This window comes from Nannobrachium achirus (assembly GCF_963921795.1).
Source record: "Nannobrachium achirus genome assembly, chromosome: 12".
Lineage (NCBI taxonomy): Eukaryota > Metazoa > Chordata > Actinopteri > Myctophiformes > Myctophidae > Nannobrachium > Nannobrachium achirus.
Window position 1 is genome coordinate 9,634,118 of NC_137832.1, and position 25,241 is coordinate 9,659,358.

Here is a 25,241-nt window from a genome sequence, read left to right on the forward strand (position 1 = left end):
AATGTGTTGCTTCGTGGCTATTTTCACTTCTTCTTAAACATTTACATTAAAATGTATGGAATTTCTTAATTTTCATTTTATTTATTAGTGGAATTACTTAAAAACATCATTGCATTTTTTTATTCATGAAAATCCAACTTTTTGAGAATCTTTTTTTTTTTTTTTTTACGTTTTGATATAATAAAAAAAAATGTAGGAAACAAAACATTAAGTGACCCATAAAAATGTGTCTGTGACCCACAAATGGGTTTGGGGACCAATTCAATTAAAATTTTCAATTCAAAGGAGCTTTATTGGCATGAGAAAACATACGTTTACATTGCCAAAGCAAGTGTCACACATAAGATAAAAACAGTTGAAAATGGGGAACATATTGGGAGGGGGTACAGCATTGTGTGAACAGAGCTATGTCGCATTGTGACATTTTATATATATATATATACAGGGTATAAAGCTTTTGGAACAAATAACAGCATTAGCCTATTCTTTCTCAAAATGCATTTAACCAGGAACCAGTGCTCTAGTCTAGTTTAGCCTATATATAAATGTAGCCGATGTATAATAGGTTATAAATACATATCAACTATAGATTTTCTTTGAAGTTCTCAAGTCTCATCTTTTGGGCTTTTTGTTTTCCCAGAACTCGTTGCTTGTTTCTGTCCCAATCTGGCCACCCTGGCTGTGAGGACCCCTGCGGTATTGCAGACACTCAGACAGGCATTCTGCAGGACAGAAAAAAATACAAAAACAGGAAGTTGTGTTCCATAGTCAAGCCTTCAGTTTTAAACACCACCGAACAGCATTAAACCCCAGATTCTCGTTAATCCAGGTTCACAGTTTACACAGACATGGTGGTGTCTCCTGCTGTCTCTACGCTGTTAGAGAATCCTCCGGCGGTGTTCCTGAAGTCCTCCGATCTGCTGATCACTTGTGCTGACAACATTCTGAGGTAAAATGCTAAAGATGCTAATGGTAGCCGCTTCTTATTAGGCGCCGTACAGACATCTGCGTCACGCTCGCATCATCATCTTATCGTCTGAGAATGGCCACTGGGGGCGCCGTACTAATGCATTCTCAATGCAAGGTTGTTTGGTGTTTTGTCGTTGCCGTGTCTCTTCAAGAGCGTACAGGCTGCGGTTGAGCTAGAGACACGACAACGACAAAAAACCAAACAACCTTCCATTGACAATGCATTAGTACGGCGCTCCCAGTGGCCATTCTCAGACGATAAGATGATGATGCGTGACGCACATGTGTGAGCGCGGCCTTAATTGTCTCCACCAGCCGAAGGCTGAGGGAGAGTATGTTTTCGCCCCTGTCCGTGCGTGCGTGCGTCCGTCCGTCCTCCAAGTTTGTGTACAGCTAATCTCCGGCGCCGTTGGCCCGGTCGCTGCCAAAATTAGCACACACACTCCCTGGATGCCAATTCAGAACCTCTGCCCCACATTTTTCAAATGGCCCTATTCTAGCGCCACCTTGAGGCCGATGTTTGCAAAACACATTTCTGTACACTACACCTACAGATTTTGACCAAAAATCACGCAAATCGGTAGACAGTGTCTCTACAGTCATGAGATCGACACGGATCTGTCTGATTGTCCATATTCCATCCTGATAAGCTGATATTGGCTTTCAAAGTTTGTAAGATTGGTCCATTTTGGACAAAATGCCTCAAATCACAAATGCAGAGTGAAATTAACATGAAATCGCGCACACACGTTCCCACTAGGCCGAGGAAGAAATGCCACTTCAAATTTTTGAAATCAGCCTCATGGTGGCGCTATAACAGGCCGATTCGTGGTTTTACCTATAACTCCACCGATCAGTTTCAAACTTTGTAAGCGCACTCCCTGGATGCCAATTCAGAACCTCTGCCCCACATTTTTCAAATGGCCCTGTTCTAGCGCCACCATGAGGCCAATATTTGCAAAACACATTTCTGTACACTACTCCTACAGATTTTGTCCAAAAATCACGCAAATCGGTAGACAGTGTCTCTACAGTCATGTGATCCACACGGATCTGTCTGATTGTCCATATTCCATCCTGATTGGCTGATATTGACTTTCAAAGTTTGTAATATTGGTCCATTTTGGACAAAATGCCCCAAATCGCAAATGCAGAGTGCAATTAACATGAAATCGCACACACACGTTCCCACTAAGCCGAGGAAGAAATGCCACTTCAAATTTTTTAAATCAGCCTCATGGTGGCGCTATAACAGGCCGATTCGTGGTTTTACCTATAACTACACCGATCAATTTCAAACTTTGTAAGCGAAGCGCACTCCCTGGCTGCCAATTCAGAACCTCTGCCACCCATACTTTTCAAATGGGCCTGTTCTAGCGCCACCAGGAGGCCAATTTGTGCAAAACTACCCTTTGGCCAGTACTCCTACAGATTTCGTCCAAAAATCACGCAAATCGGTAGACAGTATCTCTACAGTCATGTGATCGACATGGATCTATCTGATTGTCCATATTACATCCTGGTTGGCTGAGATTGGCTTTCAAAGTTTGTAAGATTGGTCCGTTTCGGACAAAATGCCTCAAATCACAAACGCAGAGTGCAATTAACATGAAATCGCGCACACACGTTCCCACTAGGCCGAGGAAGAAATGCCACTTCAAATTTTTGAAATCAGCCTCATGGTGGCACTATAACTATTCGTGGTTTTACCTATAACTCCACCGATCAGTTTCAAACTTTGTAAGCACACTCCCTATAGGCCAAGGAAAAACCCTTTCCTTGTATTTTTCACATCAGCCTTTTATAGTGCCACCAGGAGGCCGACTTATGTAAGACACATTTTTGGATATTACTCCTTCAGATTTTACCCAAAATTAACAAAATCAGTACACAGTATCTCTACAGTCATATGATCAAGACAGATCTGTCCCGTATTAAATATTCAATCCTAATTGGCCTAATTGGCCTCCAAACTTTGCAGGATTGATCCGTTTCGAACAAAATGCCTCAAATCAAACACAGCGCGCAATTGTAATGAAATTGTGCACGCACATTCGCAAAAGGCCAAGGAAGAAATTACACTACAAAATGTTCAAATCAGCCTCATGGTGGCACCATGAAAGGTCTAAGATTGGTGAAGAACACATGCCACCCTTTTTACATTGGCCTATTATAGCACCACCAGGACGCATGGCTGGTGGAGACATGTGCTCGGAAGAGCACTTCTAGTTATTTTATGCTTTAGCTGTTGAAAAATAGATCTACAAGCTAAAACAAAGTCGACCCAAACTCGTTTCCCAACGGGTCTGTGGCCTTAAGCTAGATGCAGAATAGACCGAAATCTAATGTTTGCTTCTGGGGGTCCCTGGAACAAAATATTTTGAGATGGGGGTCCATCCGTGGAACAGAATATTGTGAGATGGGGGTCCATCCGTGGAACAGAATATTGTGAGATGGGGGTCCATCCGTGGAACAGAATATTGTGAGATGGGGGTCCGCGGCCAAAAACACATTGTGGGGGTCCTTAACCACTGATAGGCACATTCTAAAAATGTCTTCTAAATCCTAACAATTTTCCTGAAAAAAACTTATGTTGCTCTCAGTGTTTCTCAAACTTTGTCATGTCAAGGACCCCCAGAATGATATGTATTTGGCCACGGACCCCCATCGCAAAATATTTTGTTCCAGGGATTGCTTTGTTTGCAAATTAAGTATTCAATCAATTAAACACTCAATAAAATCATGATGATTAAAGGTGGTGAATGTGTTCCTACAGACATCCAGGTGATGAATGCCCCATTGATGAGGAATCCCTTGACTTGCTGCAGTCCACCAGAGGGGCCATGGAGTGTCTGAACGAGGAGATGGGCATTAAGATTATTCCCCGTGTCAATATAAGCTCCTCTCCTTTGTATGTGAGTACTTGTTTTAGTTTGGCATCCTTCAGACAATGCAGTGGTGTATATACAGTATATAACAGCAAACAATATAATAATAGCAAACAACAAAACATAATCTTATATTTACATTCCTCTAAAAGCCGCATCCCACTTCCAAGCCCATTCACGCCCACTTCACATCCACTTCAACTCATAGGTAGTCGTCTAGAACGTAAGGAATACCGCCCATAACTCTATGCCGTCCACTAATTCGCTATCCCACTTCCAAGCCCATTCACGCCCACTTCCCATCCACTTCAACTCATAGGTAGTCGTCTAGAACGTAAGGAATACCGCCCATAACTCTATGCCGTCCGCTAATTCGCTAGCCGTCGCCATGGTGCCAGCATGGTGCCAGCATAGATATATATAAGAAAGCTCACGCCCGCTGTTGGCCAATGGGGACTGACGTCGCTACAGGTCGGCCATCTTGGGACAGGACCGATCGCCCAGTATAACATTAATGTCTATAGTGCATGTACTATTTAAATGACCAGAGCTTGCTCAATTTTCAACCTATTTTGAAACGGATTGGTTTGTTATAAACCTAAGAAACGTAGCTATGTTACTGTATACTTAGAATAATTATAACCATGGATTTTCATATGAAATAACATTAAGTATATAGGTAAAGTAAAGCAATTAGCTATACACACTGTATTTATATTGTAAATATGTAACATGTAATAGTTCCAATATTAGTAATATTTATATTATTTAATTCATTGTGTACTCTTACTGTGCCAATCCCGAACTAGTTCGGCTTTATTTGTCCTTATCAGGGTGCCGATCCCGAACTAGTTCGGCTTTTAAAAAAAAAAAAAAAAATTGTAAAAAAAAAAATATATAATCTGTTTACACGGCCCGCGAGAGCGTCGCGCCGCCGATATTTACCATCCACTCCAATGCAATCCAGGATCTTTAGAGCTCATTTTCTCTGTTCCATGCATATCCATGAGGTGTGCAAGGTTTAATCATGGCTAAATCGCCGAAAATAGGGCTTCTAAAATGCTTGGTAGCCAATAGCTAACTTCAAGCTAACTTCATCCTGACCCTGTTGATGACACAAAGGAAAGTGTCCAGGCTTGTCATGGCTGCACAAGGCTTGTGCTGTTACAGCGCTTGTGGATAGGTGTTTTCTATGGCCATTGGGCGCCCTCTAGTGGTGAAAGGGTGGCACAGAACTTGTTAAATGTAACAATGCATTTATTTAATGTAAAAATCTGTCTCATTTGGCTTATATTTATTTTATATAAAATAGTCTCATGTTGCCATTCTGTAAAATATGAGATTAGAGATGGGGCTTCAAGGTTATTTTATTAAGGACATAAAACGAAATAGACCTCTATTATTGCGACCGAAGGTCGCATATACTCTGAAGAACCGTGTCGCTTGAGTGACCTTCCTTCCGTATCCTCTGTTATGTCCTTCCGTATCCTCTGTGATGTCAGTGTGATGTCAGCGAGTTGTGACATCACTTCCTGTACAGGGCGGCTACACGAAATGTGGATAACACTATATATGGAGATAGTCCAGTCCATCATGTCATATGGGACTACCGTCATAGAAAGTAGCCATTGTTAGGCCGGAGTCAATGGCTGTCTGTCTGACTGTCTGTGTGATGTCACATGACATACTTTTTATATATATATGTAAATATGGGGCGTCTGTGTTAAGAACGTTTCGTTGTCAAGCTCAACGTTGGGCATTTGGAGGTGGCAACGGGGCGGCCAGATAAAGTTATTAGGCCTGGATCCAACTTTAAGTCAATGTATCAAACCGGTACTCGAAACGTACTTAGAATTTAACATATTTTCTAAAGTAAATATGGGGGCGGCTGTGTTAAGAACGTTTCGTTGTCAAGCTCAACGTTGGGCATTTGGACCTATACATGGAGAAATGGAGCGAATCTGTTTGGCCTAAACATGGAGATGTGGATAACACTATATATGGAGATAGTCTAGTCCAATATGTCATATGGGACTACCGTCATAGACAGTAGCCATTGTTAATCCGGAGTCAATGGCTGACTGTCTGTACAGGAAGTGATGTCACATGACATACTTTTTATGCCCATATATGAGTCCTAACATGGAGATGTGGATAACACTATATATGGAGATAGTCTAGTCCAATATGTCATATGGAACTACCGTCATAGACAGTAGCCATTGTTAGGTCGGAGTCAATGGCTGTCTGTCTGACTGTCTGTACAGGAAGTGATGTCACATGACATACTTTCTATGCCCATATATGAGTCCTTCTGTACCACATCTCCATGTTTAGGCAAACTCCACACAGAAAGGCCCTATCGCCAACCCAACCTAGGGTGTGAGCGATAGGGCCTTTCTGTGTGAAGTTTGCATGTTCCCCCCGTGTCTCCTAGGGTTGATACCCTCACAAAAACCTGAACAAACTCCCCCCAGAATGACAACAACTAGAATCGTCAGAGAAACGCTGTGGTTGGCCAGATGGTCAAGAATTAGCGCGACTGTCACCCTGAGGTCGCATTCCACCCTCAGGTGTCTTACTAGTACAGTTTATTTCAGCACTGCAACTGCAAGTCATTTCCCAATCAGTAACATGACCAATCCTCCCCTCCCTCTGAGATCAGACCACCAACAGCCAGACGAGTACCTACATAATATATAGGTCTACCAACTATAGTCATAACAGCAATAATCATGATGTATAATAATCTTTTTTTTTGTTAAACCCCATGCTGCACAGGTAGCTTTTGGTGGCCCTTGATATTGAAGTAGGCTACTGTACATGCAGTACACCTGTTTGAAGGTTCAATGGACCAATATTATATTAAACAGCTCAACAATGATCAATGAGGTTGGGGGTTAGACTGGAACTTTGGGGGGCTGTTGAGAGGGCGGTGGTGTGGCAGTGTAGAGAGACAGACAGGATTTACCATCAAGTATACCTGTAGCATTAGAACTGAATAGCAAAATCACAGTGGGTTCCTTTTCTCAGATGGCATTCAGTGCACTACTCATGGGCTCATACGTTCTTGCTTGGCTCAAATACATCCATTGGGGAAAAATTTACCCATTATTTAACATCTGCATTAGAATGTAGAAGAATGTTTTATTTGATCATTGTTTGCCTGTTATCTCTCCTATGGTACCAGATCAATACAGCATGGAATTGTGGAAGAATGTGTCCATATATATATATATATATATATATATATATATATATATATATATATATATATATATATATATACATTATTAAATATTATTGCTGGTTAGTTGGATATGAGCTGACCACCCAAGTTTCTCAAGTTAAAGAGAATGATGTAATGATGTGACACCAAAGTATATATGACAGATTTATTCCTCCTTCAACAATGCCATGGTTTCTACAATAGAAGAAACAAACAGTATACATTAATGACTGGCATTCAGACATACATACAGTATATACAATTATAATGCAAGGTATATATATATATATACACATGGCAGCATATAACAATACAGCAGTGTATAACACTACATCCAAGTCGGTACAGAACAATGCTTACAAGAGTCATGGACGCATGGCTGCTGGCTGGAGAAGTGGGTGGAAGTGGGTGCTGTGGACCCAGGGACTGCTGTGTGCACTGAGTGAGAGCTGTGGACTGAGTGTCTGCTTATATAGGGGCACACCCGGGCTGTCATTGGGTAATGAGTCAAGTGGTGGTAACAAGGGGGAAGTGTCCAGAGGCTGCCACCAGACAGCACAGAGGAAATTCTTAACAGCCGCCCCCACAGCAGCACGGCTGCTGTGAATATAGAGAATGTCCTCTGATGCTTTTGTGGCAGTGAGGACCGTGGTAGTGGACAGTGTTCAACCGGGGGGCAACCGATCTGAGGAGAACATTTAGCCGCCCCATGGGACACAAACTTGTGGCCAATGGAACGTGCATTCAGCCGCCCCGTGCCGACCAGATCTTGCTAGTGGTGCAGGGGCATTAGCCTCAGGCGGACGGCCTGGAGGCTGGACAGGGGCAGAACTGGCCGCCACCATCAGGAACGAAGGGCGAAGCAGGGAGTGATCAGGTGGTCGGGACCTTGGCCATTGACACGACCACTCTGGAGGACGACCACGGGGGCGGAGCCATGCAGGGAACCGCCGTCGCAGGAGAGGCCGCCCCGGAGAAGGGGCTGGAAGATTCCTGGAGGAGTGGAGCCACCCAGAAGACGGGTGCTTTCGACGGGGCCGCCCTGGGGGACGTCGATGCAGGTGGGACCACTCAGGAGTTGGAACTGGGCATGGACCTGGGGGTGCTAGGGGCACCCGGACTGGAAGTTCTGGACGAGGTGCTGGACACGGCGAGGAGCACGTCTGAACAGGAGGCGTGGTACACGCCAGGTCAGGAGGCACCGGATAGGGAGGCGTGGTGCACGTCGGATCTGGAGGTGCTGGATAGGGAGGCATAGTGCACGCCGGGTCTGGAGGCGTGGTGCACGCCAGGTCTGGAAACACTGGACACTTCTGGTCTGGAAACATTGGATAAGGAGGCGTGGTACACACCGGATCGGGTGGTGTGGTACACACCGGGTCGTGAGGCACCGGATAGGGAGGCGTGGTGCACGCTGGATCAGGAGGCGCTGGACAGGGAGGCGCTGGACACTTCTGGTCCGGAAATGTGGGACACTCCTGGTCTGGGATCAAGGGACACTTCTGGTCCGGGGATGTTGGACACACCAGGTTGAGAGGCGCTGGACATACCGGATACGTGGGCATGGTACACGCCGGATAGAGAGGCGCTTGACACACCGGGTCTGGAAGCGCCGGGCTAGGATGTGTTTGACACGCCAGGTATGGAGGCATTGGACACACCTGGTTGCGAGGTGTTGGACACACCTGGACAGGAGGCACTGGGCATATTGGAGAACTGAACTCGTTGAATGGGAAAGTGGCAAATGGCTGAGAATAATTAGGACTTAGCTTGGGTGGAGTAGGCTGTGAATGCACCACCCAAACCGGTGGTGCTATGAGCATGAGCTGCAAAGTGGGAATAGGCTGAGAGTAGGCAGGACTTAATAGGGGTGGAATAGGGTGTGAATGCACCACCTGAACTGTTGGGCATATGACCATGGCCTGTTGTACTGCTGTACTACTGTGGTGATCATGGGGAGGTGCTCCCTCTTGATCCAGCATAAACCATGTGGTAATGTGTTTCAACAGTGTTTGTCTTTCCCTCATTCTGCACTCAAGCTCCTCCATTTCCTCCATTTCTTCGAGTTCTGCTTTCTTCAGGGCTTCTGCCATGTTGGACAGGTTAAGCCGTAGTTCCCAATCCATATTAAATACTTTGAATGTCACTCTTAGGTAGGCAGCTATTCCGGCTCGAAGGACCATATTAAATATTATTGCTGGTTAGTTGGATATGAGCTGACCACCCAAGTTTCTCAAGTTAAAGAGAATGATGTAATGATGTGACACCAAAGTATATATGACAGATTTATTCCTCCTTCAACAATGCCATGGTTTCTACAATAGAAGAAACAAACAGTATACATTAATGACTGGCATTCAGACATACATACAGTATATACAACTAGAGAAATTGCAATTTGGGAAATTGCGAGTGTGGTTGCCTAAAAAGTTACCTTACTCTTACCTCACTATATATGGTGATAACTAAATAAAATAATTAATAAATACAATACTGTAGCTATTAAAATAAAAAATGTATGTGTATGGTCAAGTGGCCATAAATAAAAATGACTGTTCTTAAAAAAAGGTATTTAAATAAAAGTTCTTATATTTGTATTTTCAAATATAAGAACATTGGTCCACTGATGCATCTTCTAATTCTATATTTTCTCATATATTCATTTCTCCTTGCCTTAGAGTCTTCATTTACTTTGGACATGGAGCTGATGCATCTTGTAGCTTTATATTTTCTCATATATTCTTTTCTCCTTGCTCTAGAATCTTCATCCACTTTGGACTTGGATTTGATGCATCTTGTAGTCGCATTTTCCCTAGCCATAGAATATTCATCTAATCTAGTACAACTATTGATATGATATGATACAACTAATAATAATAAATAGTTATATACTCATTTTAAGGTTTTATCTGATGTCATTATGATGACAAAAATAACTCTTACATCACTATATATGGTGTTTCCCATTCAAAGTCAATTGAAAAGGTCAGTTACCTAAGAGTTACCTTACTATATATGGTGTTTCCCATTCAAAGTCAATGGGAAAGGTCAGATACCTAAAAGTTACTCACTATATATGGTGTTTCCCATTCAAAATCAATGGGAAAGGTCAGATACCTAAAAGTTACCTTACTATATATGGTGTTTCCCATTCAAAGTCAATGGGGAAGGTCAGCTACCTAAAAGTTACCTTACTATATATGGTGTTTCCCATTCAAAGTCAATGGGAAAGGTCAGATACCTAAAAGTTACTCACTATATATGGAGTTTCCCATTCAAGTCAATGAGACTAAGAGTTGTAAAAACTGCAAAATTCCCCAGAGTAATAATGTGGTTGCCCTGGCAACCACACTAATTATAATGCAAGGTATATATATATATATATATACACATGGCAGCATATAACAATACAGCAGTGTATAACACTACATCCAAGTCGGTACAGAACAATGCTTACAAGAGTCATGGACGCATGGCTGCTGGCTGGAGAAGTGGGTGGAAGTGGGTGCTGTGGACCCAGGGACTGCTGTGTGCACTGAGTGAGAGCTGTGGACTGAGTGTCTGCTTATATAGGGGCACACCCGGGCTGTCATTGGGTAATGAGTCAAGTGGTGGTAACAAGGGGGAAGTGTCCAGAGGCTGCCACCAGACAGCACAGAGGAACTTCTTAACATATATATATAAGCCAAAATTAGGTTTCTGTATGTGCACACAGAGTTTGAGCAAATTGTCTTTAAAAAGGACCGTTTTGGGTAGCTTCTGTCTCACGTTGTCTTTCTGTAAGCTAAGCATAGTCATTTTAGCAATATGGTGCAGCCTCAGCTTGAAAAACAGGGACACAACTAACTTCATCAGTGTATGGTGGTAACTGTCAATGTCCGAGCGAAAACACATCCTCTGAACCTATCCTCCTATCCTATGGGCTGTTTTCATCTGGAATCTGCAGATGCCTGGTGAACGACCCACTCTGCTGCCTTCACCGTGCCTTCAGATGGTATCACCAGACCTCCATTGCTTTTCAGGGTCAGTAGGTGGTAGCTCTTGTCCTTACAGGCAGATTCAGCATCGGTCACAAGGCTGGCCCGGCAGACATCACAGGACAGCTTTTTCAAAGTGCGTCGCACAACAAATCCTGAAATTAGCTAGCAGTAGACAGATCATTATAATACTTAATAAGCATGGACACTTACTTAATATGTATCATGTATCAATCTAATACACCTTGAATTGTTGTTGGCCAATGATGCACATAGGCCTACCCTTTGAAGATGAGCAGTGAAGTTGAAGATGGTGGGCACAACACCAGCTTTAAGCCGGACAGTCTGCCCAGTCCTGTAAAAGTCTTCACTGCTGAAGTTCTCTCTGCAGAGCAGTGTCCTGTCAATTGCAACAAAACCATCCCATCTTAGGGCAAGTTCCCACTGTCTCCTGCTCTCTAGGCTTTTGGGAAACCTTTAAAAAAAGAAATGGGAGAAAAGGTACCCAGATATATCAATTAAACATTTCCACCCTTCTTTCCTTTAACATTAAGGGTAAGGATGTATCTATGTACAGTATGCATGTATGCATGTAAGCATTAGCCTATGCAGACTTTGAGAATAAGACAACCATACTAAAAGAGTTAAAAAGAGTCCAAAAGAAAGAAACAGGTGGTAGAAATATTTCTAAAAGCCAGGGTCAACAACACTCTTGCAATGTTATTATCTCACAGCCCTGTTGTTCCTGTGCAGCATAACTTGTATTGTACATAATGATTATCCTAATTATAATATATATAATATTGTCATATTTGTGGCAGGTGATCCCACAGGTTCCATTTGGATACTCCTTTCATTGGAGCAGCCATAGGCAGCAAAAAAATCAGGCATCTTCACAACAGACTTCACAGACAGTAGGCCTATTTCTGTAAACAAAAAGCCAGCAATTCCCTGTATCAATGTATCTAAATGTAAGTTATTTTTAACAAACCAAACCGCTTGGAAATCATGTAATTCTGCCTCTCCCACCATTGTAACATTGCTGTCAACAGTCAACTTTGTAATAATATATAGGTCTAGCTCACACTCACAGCCTCTTTTTTGTCTCTTAGCCTGCAGCTAAAAAATACAACAATATCCACACAAAGAAATGTCATTTAGACAAAAGATTAGTTGTCATGAAATCGTTATTGGTCTCAGGAAAACCTGATAATATTTGAAAATCTCGATTGTTGTCTTGATAAACTTGTGCAAGTAGTAGCCATGCCACTTAACTATGCTGCATGCTCTTTTTTCGAAATGAAAAGCTTCAATTTCAACATGTCAACCAGCCTGAATCATAGCCACGTTAATAATGTTTGTAATAAACCAAACCGTTAGTAAATCCGTCAAGATTTCAGAGAGTAAATAGTATTTAAGTGTGCAGATCACTCACCTTACACACACTATACCATACAGCCTGCCGGCAGGACAGGGGGGATGGTCCTGTCCTAAGATGGCCGCCAGTGAACGATGCCGCCGACTCCGCCTTGCGCCATCTAGCCTTCTTATATATATCTATGGGTGCCAGCCTATAGAATAAACCTTCCGCACTCCCAGGCTATGGGATCAGTGCAAGGCTATGGGATCAGTGCATGGGGTTACACATCGCCACTCGACATGTTTCCTTTCCGACATGTCTCCTTTCCGACACTAACCCTATCTCTAACCCTAACCCTAAACCTTAGGCCCATGGGAGTGTCGCCACTCCGACAATAAGAAGTCAATGTCGGAGTGGCAACACGTCGCAATGGAAACCCGTTACCAGTGCATGGTGAGCTACGCTACACTTCCACTGCACAGACAGAACGTTACAGCACAGTCCCGGCTACAACAAGAAGAGCATCAACACGTATTTTTCTTCTCCAGTGACAATGACGACCATAAGCCCAACTACAGCATGGACCGCCCGCTACCCGTGATTATATAAAAATCGAAACCAGACCCACCCCAGTCAAAAAAAGGACCCGTCGCCCGCTCCGTTACCCGTGATTACATGCATTAAAGTAGGCTAAATAGCCCACAGCCGTGCGTGCGTTCTATGGCATCCCACTCTATTTTCACTCCATAGTTGATCATCCCTGCACACCGTCGCCATCGGAAAATGCTGTTATTAAGCCTATTATTAATATTATTATTTGGATAAAGTAGAACGACCTTTAAAACCAATCATAATCATTTAAAATTGTATCATGATCTGACACTGTCACGACAGCTTGTGGCTGCTGATGCAGTCTGCCTCCGCTGATGTGTGCAGTTGTATTTGTCATACGATGGTATCGCGCATTGAAAATATCAGAGCTACAAGCTCACAACATGTCGGAACTTGCAGCTTTGTGAGCTTGCATGTCTGCTATGCTCGACACTTACCGTCATACGGCGAAGCATATATCCAGCTTTTCACCGCTGAAAGAGGGAACTCCACTAGCACTGTCTGTCTTTCTGTCTGTCTTGCTTCGCTATGTATGTGCGCACGACACAGCGCACGCTCATCTGAGCCGTGAGTGTGTGTGTGCTGTGTGTACTTGCGTGCGGTCATCTTTGCACCGCGACACAAATCTATTTCAGTAGGCTTACTTTTAGCCAATAATAATCAGCTTGGTGCGTGCATGTATATTGCGTGTTTGTTAGTTACTGTGTGTATGTGTGTGTACTGTATGTGTGTGTCTGTGCCACCCGCGCCCCCCTCTGCAAACAAGAACATCGGACATCTTTCATTTCTCCCCCGATGTTCCGATGTTTTTTATCATACATTGGAACATTGGAACTGCTATTTTACTCGAACACAAGTGGACTGCTTAGCAATCACCTGATTGTCAATGCCAGCGCATGTGTGCAAATCAAAGTAGGCTGCGCAACCCATGTCAGATGAACAGCAGATGTGACAAACTACAGTAACATCCCCACATTAACTCATTTAGTGCCAGCGCCCTCTAGGGGCCATAGAATGCCAGGGTATCTCTCATAGGCGAGCGCTTTAGCTTCCAGGACCTCACCTTCCAGGACCTCACGTGCTCACGTTCATGCACGTCATGGAAAGGTCCCGGATGATAATGCTAACAGAATGGCTATTCCCATTTTGTCATCTAAAAGATCATTTTTGGGCGATTTCGCCGTAAATAAACCTTGCGCCGCTTCCCTAAAGACACAATCCAGAGATATAAGCCTTCAAAGATGTGGTCTTTCATTGGATTAGGCGGAGATTGGCGATTTCGTTTGCAAATAACGGCCGGCCGGGAGGTTGCTAGCTTTCGGCTAGTAGCTAGAAAAATCAGGCCAGGCTTCAGAAGGCCTCTTATCATTTTATTCATTTCATAAAAAAAAGCCGAACTACTTCGGGATCGGCACACTCGTATACTCATCGGAAGCGGCGCCGAACATTGGGTGAACATTGGGGAGCTCAAAAATTTATTTTAAACCATTTTTAATGGAATATATCGTCGGACAGAGTAGAATGGCTAGCTGGCTAGCGAGCCAGGACCACCCACGACTCTACAAGCAGCTCGGGGTAAGTGAATTAATAAAAAAAAAATTGTATTGGATTGAAATAAAGCCGAACTAGTTCGGGATCGGCACAGGAAGAGTTAATAGACACTTAATATCCAGCAAGCAATAGACATTAAACAAATTCAAGCTTAGGAGGCATCATTCAAATAAGAGAGAAGCCCCTGTAACCATACTGTTCTGAAGGACAATAAGTTATAGGCTAATCCTTTTGCAACAAAATAAATGTTACTTTTTTAGACAAGATCCAAATAGGACGTTTTCAGCTGTTAGATTTATGACAGTTTGACATTGTTAAGCAGTTGTTTTTCTCTCGCCAAGTCCCTCAGTTAAGTCAATTGTTTAGCTGCTGTTGTGCTGCTGTAGAGCCTATGTGAGCTGTGTACTGCAGGGGAATATCCCTGCCAGGCCAGGTTTTCTACCCAGGCCTGTGAAATTCATAGGCAGTCAGTGCTGCTGTACGTGCACTAGCCTGGTGAGCTTTGCACAGCAGTGGAATATCTATGCCAGGCCAGGTTGTCCACAACTGGCCAATTGTAATGGAATCTGCTCAAAGCCACTCTGTGCCTAGGGGTTTGTCGGTGACACTATATGATAGATGATCGGCCGGCAAAGCCGGCCGAACCTCTAGTAATAATATAAAAGAGTAATACTTAGGGTCGTTTGACTCGTTTCACACTCTAATAAGGAGCCTAACTAATTTCGGATCGGGAGGCCTCCCCGACCCGAAATTATTTAGGTTCGGGGGGAGTTCATCCATACTTTCTTAACGGCTAGTGCCGAAGTCACTTGTAAATATTGGAGGTCCATGGCATGACAACGTGTGGCCGAGAAATGAGCGTTGCAGGGCGGATACATATCTGACTGACCCTCGCGCTGCAAGCTGAATGACTGGAGGTCCATTGAGTAGCAGACAGCTCCAGCAGGCAGCAGCACCAGTGACGGGGACACGGGGTCTCTTCCATAGGTCTCTTCTCTCTCTCTCACTCGCACGAAAACATTTAATCTACAAGCTCACATTATAGACGTGCCGCGGCCGCCTCTCTTGCTGCATGCATATCATCACGCAGTCACAACTCGTCGTGGAAAACACGGAACATTAGCAAAGTTGTGTCTATGCTTTTCTTTTCTCTTTAAAACGGTCGGCGAGTAGCAAGACATGTACCAAAGCTCTGTGTGTGTGTGTGTGTGTGTGTGTGTGTGTGTGTGTGTGTGTGTGTGTGTGTGTGTGTGTGTGTGTGTGTGTGTGTGTGTGTGTGTGTGTGTGTGTGTGTGTGTGTGTGTGTGTGTGTGTGTGTGTGTGTCGCGCGCGCGCCTGCCTGCCATCACTCTGCAGCCAGAGCGAGACCCAGCTGCACTGTCTGTATTCGCTATAATACACGGCGTCCACAATCATTTGGAAGTCGGCGTGTCTCCCTCCCAAACGACTGCTGTTTCCTTGGATTCACAGCCGAGAATATGAACGTGAAGCCGGGCTGAATGAATGAGAAGACACCGCTGAGTACCGAAATTAAGTTGGGAGGTCACAACATTTCGACAGCACCGTGGAGCCAAGTTTAGTCGGTTGACGCCCCCCCAAACCGGGAACGACGACCCATATTTGGGTCTGGCCAGTGCCGAACCGAAATTAGTTAGGCTCGCTATTGGAGTGTGAATCGACCCTAATAAGACGTAGAAAGATGAGAAAAGAGTGCAAAAGAGCAACAAGGGAAAAAAAGGTACGGTTTTACCATCCATTTGTTTATCAAATTATACATTTTAATACAGCACAAGAGACCAGTGCCGCAGAGTAGACACATATTTTAAGGTGGTGTTAAATAGATTTATATTATTCCTATAGTAATAATTGCTGTATAGAGAGTTTGTTCTGTAACAGATGCAGGGGTTGACACTAAGGTCTCAGAGGCACTTGCCCATGGGCAAGTACAGGTCATGTTCTACTTGCCCAAAAAGATGGGTAAGTGTATAGTAGGGCATTCACCGAATATTCGAATATTCGAATATTCGAATATCAAAACACTATTCGATTACTATAAACACTATTCGAAAAATCGCCGAAATTAATTTTAATATTATTTTCGTTTTTTTTTTTTTTTTCGTTTTTTTTCGTGACAAACAATATTTCTACAGTAGACATGCAGCTGTGAGCTCTGGTGTTAGTATTTCTCCTAATCCATTCATGTTTGATTGTTGTCAAATCCAACCACACTGTAGTGGCTAGCTTATGTGATTGATGTGCCGACTGCCGACATACACTGCTGGCCCGTCACTATAGATGACAGTCACTCAGTGTAGGAGGGGAGGGGAGGGGCTCTCCAGAACAAGCAAGCTCTGCTCGTTGCTGACAAAAGTGTGTAATTCTTTAGGCTACTTTACTTTATTGCTGCTGAGTTACGTTCCTCTTGCCGAGTATATCCAGTTTAGAGGACACCCTTCTCTTTACAGTAGCTCTTTCGGACCGCGCTTCACCGCAACCACGTTGATGTCATGCTTCATATTCAAATGTATCTCCTCTTTAAACCATAAAGGTACAAGCGTCCGCCGTTTTATTTATGATAACGGGTCGAGAGTTTCGCGACACGGATTGGAGTGGAATTGATGATCTTGTAAAGCTTGTGTTACATACTGTATACTTCTGTACTATAGCATGTGATGTAATGTAATCATGTTGTACTGGTCGAGACTCGAGTCACACCAGCCTTCATTAACATTGGAATGAGTCTCGGTACATATTAATGGCCTGCTAAGTAGCGGAGGTGTCAACGACATGCGTGTGAAGTCATTAACATAGCGTTCATCCCATCAAACAATCACTATAATGCCTGGATCCCGAGGCTAAACAATTCACAATAGCCTACAACACTGCTTGTAACGAACAAGGGTGGACAGTATAAATGTGGTTGTTGAAGATAGATAGGATAGGCTTGAACAGTTATTTTCGGAGTTTTCCTAGTAAAATGAACTCGTTTTTCGTCGCAAGTTTCATCAGCATGTTTATGCTATGTTCAGTCGTAAGACAGTGCAGCGTGTCAAAAATAGCAGATGTACAAGCTCACAACGCGTCTATCCGCGACGCATTGTGCATTGTAGGTCTGTTCCAAAGGGTCCGTTCTCTCTCTGCTGCTTGAGTTCTGCATCCACCAGTGAAAACCTCTCACAGCCAATCGATGGCTGTTATTTCACGAACAGAGGTTAACCCGTTAATTGCTGGTTGTTTTTAAGGCTCGCAAAGGAGCGTTTTAATGATTTATTAGATTACAAAAATACCCGTCGAATTCCGAATATTCGAATACTTTGAGGTCGAATAATTCGAATTCTAAAAATCACTATTCGTGAATGCCCTAGTGTATAGCAACAGTACAAATAGCACATTATACTCTAGGTAAACAGAGCTCTTATGCCACATTCCACGGACCAGAAGACAGAGCGTGCTGGCCAACATTCAGGTGTTTAGACCTGCCGGGGGCAGGTGGGCAAGCCTTAGTGTCAATGCCTGAGATGCATTCTCAGGTCGGGAATCGGGATTAGGGATGCAAATTATCGATTAATTCATTAATTGATAGTTGATAACCTTATCGATTGATTAATGATTAACTGATAAGCAGCGTTTTTTTCGGACCAAGTGACCAAACATAAGAGGAGATTCTTACGGCTCTAGCAGTGATTCCCATTTTTCAGTTGTAAGTAAAGTCTTAACGCTATGTTTGTGTGTTTGTTGTGTTCTCCAGAAATACTACCTGGTGTTCCCACGCTCAGCGTCAGTGGAGCAGCTCAGGCTGATCAGAGAGTCCATCGCTGAAGAGTCCTACCAGAGGATCCTGAGGATCCAGGTGCGGATCAGGGAGTGCATCGCAGTGCTGGAACAGAGCCCTCCCCAGACCAACCCCTCCTCTGGGCAGGGACCCCTGGTGACGCCCCCTGCCCTTTCCCCCGCTAACACCTCTGCTCTGGTAAGACCCCTGGTGATGCCCCCTGCCCCGTCCCCTGCTCTGGTAAGCCAGGAGCCTTGGTTTAACAGGTTATGGTAAAACGTTGTCCTTCCGGAACTGTTATAGGAACCGGTCTTACCCGGAATTCCCCTCCGGTGAAATGTTTTGTTGTTGTTGTTGTTTTGTGCCTACTAATAAATACATCCTTAATTGCGCTTCTACAAAATTATGAATCAAAATAAAAACAGATTTAGTTTTGCCTTTTTTTTTCAGTACATTCAGAAAGCACTGTACTAATATTGACGGCCATTAATCATTAACAATATTACCTAAAACAACTGTCCTTTTTGGGTCGTTGTAACTTTAGGCAACAAGTGTTCCAGTGCCACAGATGGTGGGTCCTGCTGTCTCTGCGCTGTTAGAGAATCCTCTGGATGACTTCCTGAAGTCCATCCTGGTGACGCCCCCTGCCCTTTCCCCCGCTAACACCTCTGCTCTGGCAAGACCCCTGGTGATGCCCCCTGCCCCGTCCCCTGCTCTGGTAAGCCAGGAGCCTTGGTTTAACAGGTTATGGTAAAACGTTGTCCTTCCGGAACTGTTATAGGAACCGGTCTTACCCGGAATTCCCCTCCTGTGAAATGTTTTGTTGTTGTTGTTTTGTGCCTGTTTTGTACATTCAGAAAGCACTGTACTAATATTGACGGCCATTAATCATTAACAATATTACCTAAAACAACTGTCCTTTTTGGGTTGTTGTAACTTTAGGCAACAAGTGTTCCAGTGCCACAGAACGGACCTACACACTACAACTACATGGAACACATTGGTAATGAAACTCTCACCATGGTGGGTCCTCCTGTCTCTGCGCTGTTAGAGAATCCTCTGGATGACTTCCTGAAGTCCTTCGATCTGCTGATGTCTCCTGCTGTCTCGGATGAGTTCCTGAAGTACTCCGATCTGGTGATCAGTGAAACTCGCACCATGGAGTTCAAAAGAGGACTTGGTAAGGAATCAGAAAATCCACTGAACACCAATAAAAGCTCATCTGCAGTCATTTGTATTCATGCAGTTTGCACAGAAAGTTCACAGATATAGTAGCTAAACCTGGCCCGGTCTATGGATGTCAAAAATTGACTTTTATCAAAATCGATTATTCTACAGCACTCAAAAAAAAAAGAAGAAAAAATAAAAGAAAATAAAAACCTGGGTGCTCGGAAGTATTAAAGAAAAGTGTGGTGAAAGTGCTCTTTGGTTGGGGAACTGGAGGATCAAGTAAAAAAGAAAAACAAGGCACTCTTCTAAATATTAAAAAGCCTTTAATATAGGGAATAGGGTGGATTTCAAGGTCAACAATGAATAATGGGACTTGACTTACTGATGTTTATGATGATTGACATACAGTACGTTTAAATGTATGCATATTTTCCTCTCTTTAAGGAAGTTATTCTGACGTCCTGAGTCGTTACGCCTCTGCCTTCCTGAACACCGAGCTCGGCCAGCTGCTGTTTGGTGTTGATGACAAGGGCCTGGTGCAGGGGATCAACATCAACTCTAAACAGCAGGACGAAATTCGACTCCAAGTATATAATATCTTGAAGAGGTTCAAGCCTCCTGTCTTTCCTCCCAACTACACAGTGGAGTTCCTGGATGTCCTGCCTGGAAAGGAGATCCCAGCCAGAGACACACCAGACTTCAAAGACCTCAAGGTAGGAAACAGACCGTATTACATGATTATTCTGTCAAAATTATTATGATTAACAATATTATTGTGATAATCAAAAATATCTTTAAACGAGTAGTTCACCCCCAAAATGACTTTTTTTTTCCTCTATTGATTACTCACCCCATGGAGAGTTCAATAATATTTTTCTTTTAGTTTTTGTCACATTCCTAAGACAATAATTTGAGGAGACTCTTTGTTGGCCCATTGATTCCACATTTGGGTCTCCATCCAGAATCAATGTGGGTACATGTATTATAATCAATGTTATAATCAAAGTCTCCATGGTGTGAGTAATTGATAGATTGGTGAACTACTCCTTTAAAACTTAAAATGAAACTTTTAATTAACCACTTAATGTGCTGTTAATCTGGTTGACATTGGCACATTTCACTCAGTTTTTTTTCATCTCACTCATGTCACTTTGTCTGCTGAGCTCACTCAGCAACAACATATAAATAAAAAAACAAAAATTAAAATAAAACAATTCACAGGAGGCAAGCAGTGATCACCCCATGATGTGCATTGCAATGTACGTAGTTTCAAATGCACTGCATTGCAGATGCTTTTTTGAGAGTAAAAAACTAAAAAAGAAGAGAAGACATGCATGACATGCATTATCTGGGTAGATTGCCCCAGGAAATGTGTCAATGTGAACCAGAGACATTGGTATGTCACGTTGCTGAATTGAGTCAGAATCGTGCATGTTTCTATAATTGCTGTCCTGTCTTCTGTATAACAGAGAAGCTGGAGCAGGAACGTACACAGTTTATAAATAATGATGCAATTATTATGCCAGCATAAACCCTTAGCCTTAGGCAGACGGCTGTCAAACCAGTTAAACAGGCTACAGCTGGTGTTAGGAGTGGGCCTACATGTTATTGAATAAAATGAGTTATTTTTTATGGGGAATAATGATGACATTGTCCTGGGCCAGTGGTTACAGTGGTGGGGGCCATGGTGGCAATCATGGTAATTGGTCATTTGCAAAAGGGGACAGGACATACAGTTCACTGATACAACTTCTACTGAAAGGATTTAAACCACAGAAAGCTCAATGGCTTGTTTGCATTGAGGTCCTTTTGTACTGTAGGAAAAAAAGGGAGGGAAAAAGATGCTGGTATTGATCATGCCATCCCTACTCAAGGTGCTGCGGCTCACCTTCACACCCCCACCCGTCCTCAGACGGCTCTACCAGACCGACAAAGGAGAGATATTTCTCAGGCTCCAAGCAAGTGTGAAGTATAACGCCAAAGACATCCATGATTGGTATGCACAGGTAAGAGAGTGTCATTCTAAAAACAAATATTAGAATAATAAAAAGTCTGACATCCTCATACCAGCATTCACCACATGAAAGCTTATGATGTATGTTTTTGCTATTTTATTTAGTATAGGTATTTCATCATAATCAGATTTAGTTTTAAAACATCCTTTTAATCTTGGTTTTATTTTTCATTTTAATTCATGTTGGACCACTTAAATCTTGTTGCACCACTACATTAAAGGAGTAGTTCACCCCCAAAATGCCCTTTTTCTATTGATTACTCACGCCATTGAGACTTGAGTTCAATAATATTGTTTTATATTTTTCGCATCCCTAAGACAAAAAAATGATTATAGTGAATTTACCCCCATTGATTCTGAATGGGGACCCAAATGCATTCGGGTCCCCATCCGGAATCAATGGGGGTACATCTTATTGTAATGAAATTATTGTCTTAGGAATGTGACATAAAAAAAAAAGAAAAAAAAAGAATTGAACGTAAGTCTCCATGGCACGAGTAATCAATAGAAAAAAGGTAATTTGGGGGGTGAACTACTCCTTTAAACTTCGATTTAAACATCAATAAGGGATTAATTTGAAACTTGCTGTAGAGGTGGTTTAAATGCAAACATGCCGTTGACATGAATGGGGGTCCCTGGGGGTCCCCCTCCTGTGAGGGAAGGCTTGAAACTGCAAGTTTAACCCTGGCACAATGTGGGTGGGCACAGATGTGAGCTTGTACATCGGCTATTTTGAAATAGCGAACATTTAAATATTTACAGGGACACAATATATTTATGTGTCATGGAAGTGGACTTCCCAAGCAATATGGAGATGTTTTAATTTTAGACATCGCTTCATAATTGACTAAGCTATGATGATATGATATGATGATATATGATATTAGGCTCAAGAGAATAGTTTATTCCAGTTTGTTTACATCACAAATCCAAGATGGAGGACACTCAACAACATTTAATCAGTGGGTTCATGTTATGTGTTTGCAGGTGTGGGGAGATGAATTGGAGCAGAAGTCCAGGGAAGTGGAGCGGTTGAGGAGGGCCATCAGAGAGGCGCGGATGCAACTAGTAGAGGCATACTAGTAAGGGGCGAGTGCCAAAGTGCGGCCAGGCGCCTGAAAACAGGCGCTCCAACCGTGCATATAACGAGCACAGATGCACTGTCTCTCATCAAGTAAAGAAATCAGCTGCGTTGGTCACGAAAGACAGCAAGCGCGCCTCTCTCCCCACACTATGCTAGGTGGCTAGGCTAGCGGTTTTCATGTGACATAGTAGCACACCCTCTCGTGTAATATTGCTTAATTTACATTGATGTGAAAACCGACATGTTGATTAATGTGCTTTGTCCCTGATAAATAAATACATACATACATACATACGTACATACATACATATTTAACATTCTATCATCTGAAAGGAGATCCCTTAATGTTTTATTTATTATGTTGGGATCATCTGTTTTGCTGCGCTTGGAATAAAAGTTTGGATCATTTAAAAGAGACTTGTGAGCCCTTCTGTCATCTAATCTAACATACTGCGCTTCAATCATGGAACAAACATTATTCTGTTCCCTCATTTTGAACATTGTTATCCTGGCAGGGATACTTGCCTTGAAATAATATGTTCAACTAGAAATACTGTTCCTTCGAAACAGTGTGGGCTCGCTTAAAAAAGTGTCAAGTTCCCAGGCAATGCTCTCTTTCATTTTACTGACGTAAAATGGTAATGCAAATACAATGTAGACAAGCAGTGTTATTACATGAACTTAAAGGACCAGGTCACCTTTGGGACAACCAGATCTTATTTTATTGTTGTGTGGGACACGATCAACACAATGTTGAGTTATTTTTTGTGTTCAATTTGTGTTTTTAGATATTTTAGTATTTCAGTATGCTACAACTGGTCATATGATGCTTTGTAGCATGATATTGCATCATCTCATGCATCATATGATGCAAAATGCATCATATGACCAGTTGTAGCATACTGAAAGAAATTACTCAGGATTGTGTTGATCGTGTCCCACACAACAATAAAATAAGATCTGGTTGTCCCAGAGGTGACCTGGTCCTTTAACGGTATGGACAATTAAATCAAAATAAAATTAAAATATAATGTGGACGGGTAAACAAACAACAAAAGTTCGAGACCAGTAGCATGTTGGGAACTGAAGTTATGGCTGTTTAAAGCCTGGGAAGAAAGAGGGGGGACCTGTGTGTGTGTGTGTGTGTGTGTGTGTGTGTGTGTGTGTGTGTGTGTGTGTGTGTGTGTGTGTGTGTGTGTGTGTGTGTGTGTGTGTGTGTGTGTGTGTGTGTGTGTGTGTGTGTGTGTGTGTGTGTGTGTGTGTCCTCAGGGGTCCCTGAACCACACTTTGCAAACCAGCAAACCACATCAAAGTAATAGTACGCAGATGGTCCTAATATTGACAAGCTTTTTAAAAACAGCAGATCTACAAGATCACAACATGTCGCAATGTCACATTGTAGATCAGCTTCTTACAATTAGACAAAGTATTAAGTGATTCATCTACCGTATGTTTTGTATTAATAATAAAATCTGCAAAGTAACAAGTAACTAAAGCTGCCAAATGCAATTGCAGTGGAGTATAAGTAACAAAAGTGTAAAGTAAAAGTTGGTATACAGTACGGGACATGCTGATCCAAATGCATATAGGATATACTAGGATCCAAATGCAGACAGGCTGCAATTCATGGCTTTTAAAGTGTTTGGGGTGTGGTTTTGCCAGGTGGGTCCACTTCGGTTGATCGTCTGATTTGGAAATGCATTGGTTGTGATATCTCCCTGACAACCAACAACAACCACACAGTGTCCCTGCGGGTTCTAGGATATATACTGCAAATCCCATCGCCCGGGAACCTTATTCTTTTTAAGTTAAATTTCTAAAACACTACAAAACATGTGTCAAAGACAAATACAAGCAAACGTCTCCACAGTAACACAGTAACAGTTGTTTGTGTGTGTGTGTGTGTGTGTGTGTGTGTGTGTGTGTGTGTGTGTGTGTGTGTGTGTGTGTGTGTGTGTGTGTGTGTGTGTGTGTGTGTGTGTGTGTGTGTGTGTGTGTGTGTGTGTGTGTGTGTGTGTGTGTGTGTGTGTGTGTGTGTGCGTGCGTGCGTGCGTGCGTGCGTGTGCACATTGTAGATCAACTTCATAGCAGTATTAAGTGGTCCATCTATGTTTTTTATTAATAATAAAATCTGCAAAGTAACAAGTAACTGAGGCTGTCAAATGCTGTATTTATAGTAGAGTATATGTAACAAAAATGGAAAGTAGAGTAAAAGTACCTCAAAATTGTACTGTAGGTACAAGTACTTGTATATACTTGAGTAAATGTACTTGGTTACTTTGCAGCACCACAGAACAGCCAATGACAGACAGGCCTTTAATCACAGCTGTCTCAATCAGTAGAGTGGAGAGGGACATTTATAGATATTTGTAGTTTTAACTCAGAATATATACATCACAAAGCTTAGATATTTGGATCAAATCAGAGAGCAGACCTGTGTGAACGCAATGATATAGATAGCATATCTGAAGTGTGAACACTGCAGCCACAGCGCCTTAACATAAACATGGGTCTATTATCCTTCTCTCCACTCTGTCCCCACTCACTAAACCCATTGGAAATGCATTGGGTGCTTAATTTAAACATTTTTATTTTTTATATTTAAACTACAAAAC

At 42.7% G+C, this 25,241-nt stretch overlaps 1 protein-coding gene across 2 annotated transcripts; it reads left to right on the top strand.

Moving 5' to 3' along the window:
- The first annotated feature begins 655 nt into the window (after positions 1 to 655).
- LOC308295261 (uncharacterized protein) lies at positions 656 to 23,029 on the top strand. Of its 2 annotated transcripts, none has more exons than XM_080738275.1 (8): positions 656 to 949; positions 3,746 to 3,884; positions 18,335 to 18,598; positions 18,903 to 19,076; positions 19,301 to 19,538; positions 19,973 to 20,241; positions 21,403 to 21,534; positions 22,530 to 23,029. In XM_080738275.1, the coding sequence occupies exons 1-8, from the start codon at positions 849 to 851 to the stop codon at positions 22,623 to 22,625; spliced, it is 1,413 nt and encodes a 470-aa protein (XP_080594401.1). In that variant the 5' UTR covers positions 656 to 848; the 3' UTR covers positions 22,626 to 23,029. The 2 variants fall into 2 exon arrangements, with proteins under 2 accessions (XP_080594401.1, XP_080594402.1); XM_080738276.1 differs by having other exon boundaries at positions 18,335 to 18,556.
- The last annotated feature ends 2,212 nt before the right edge of the window (positions 23,030 to 25,241 follow it).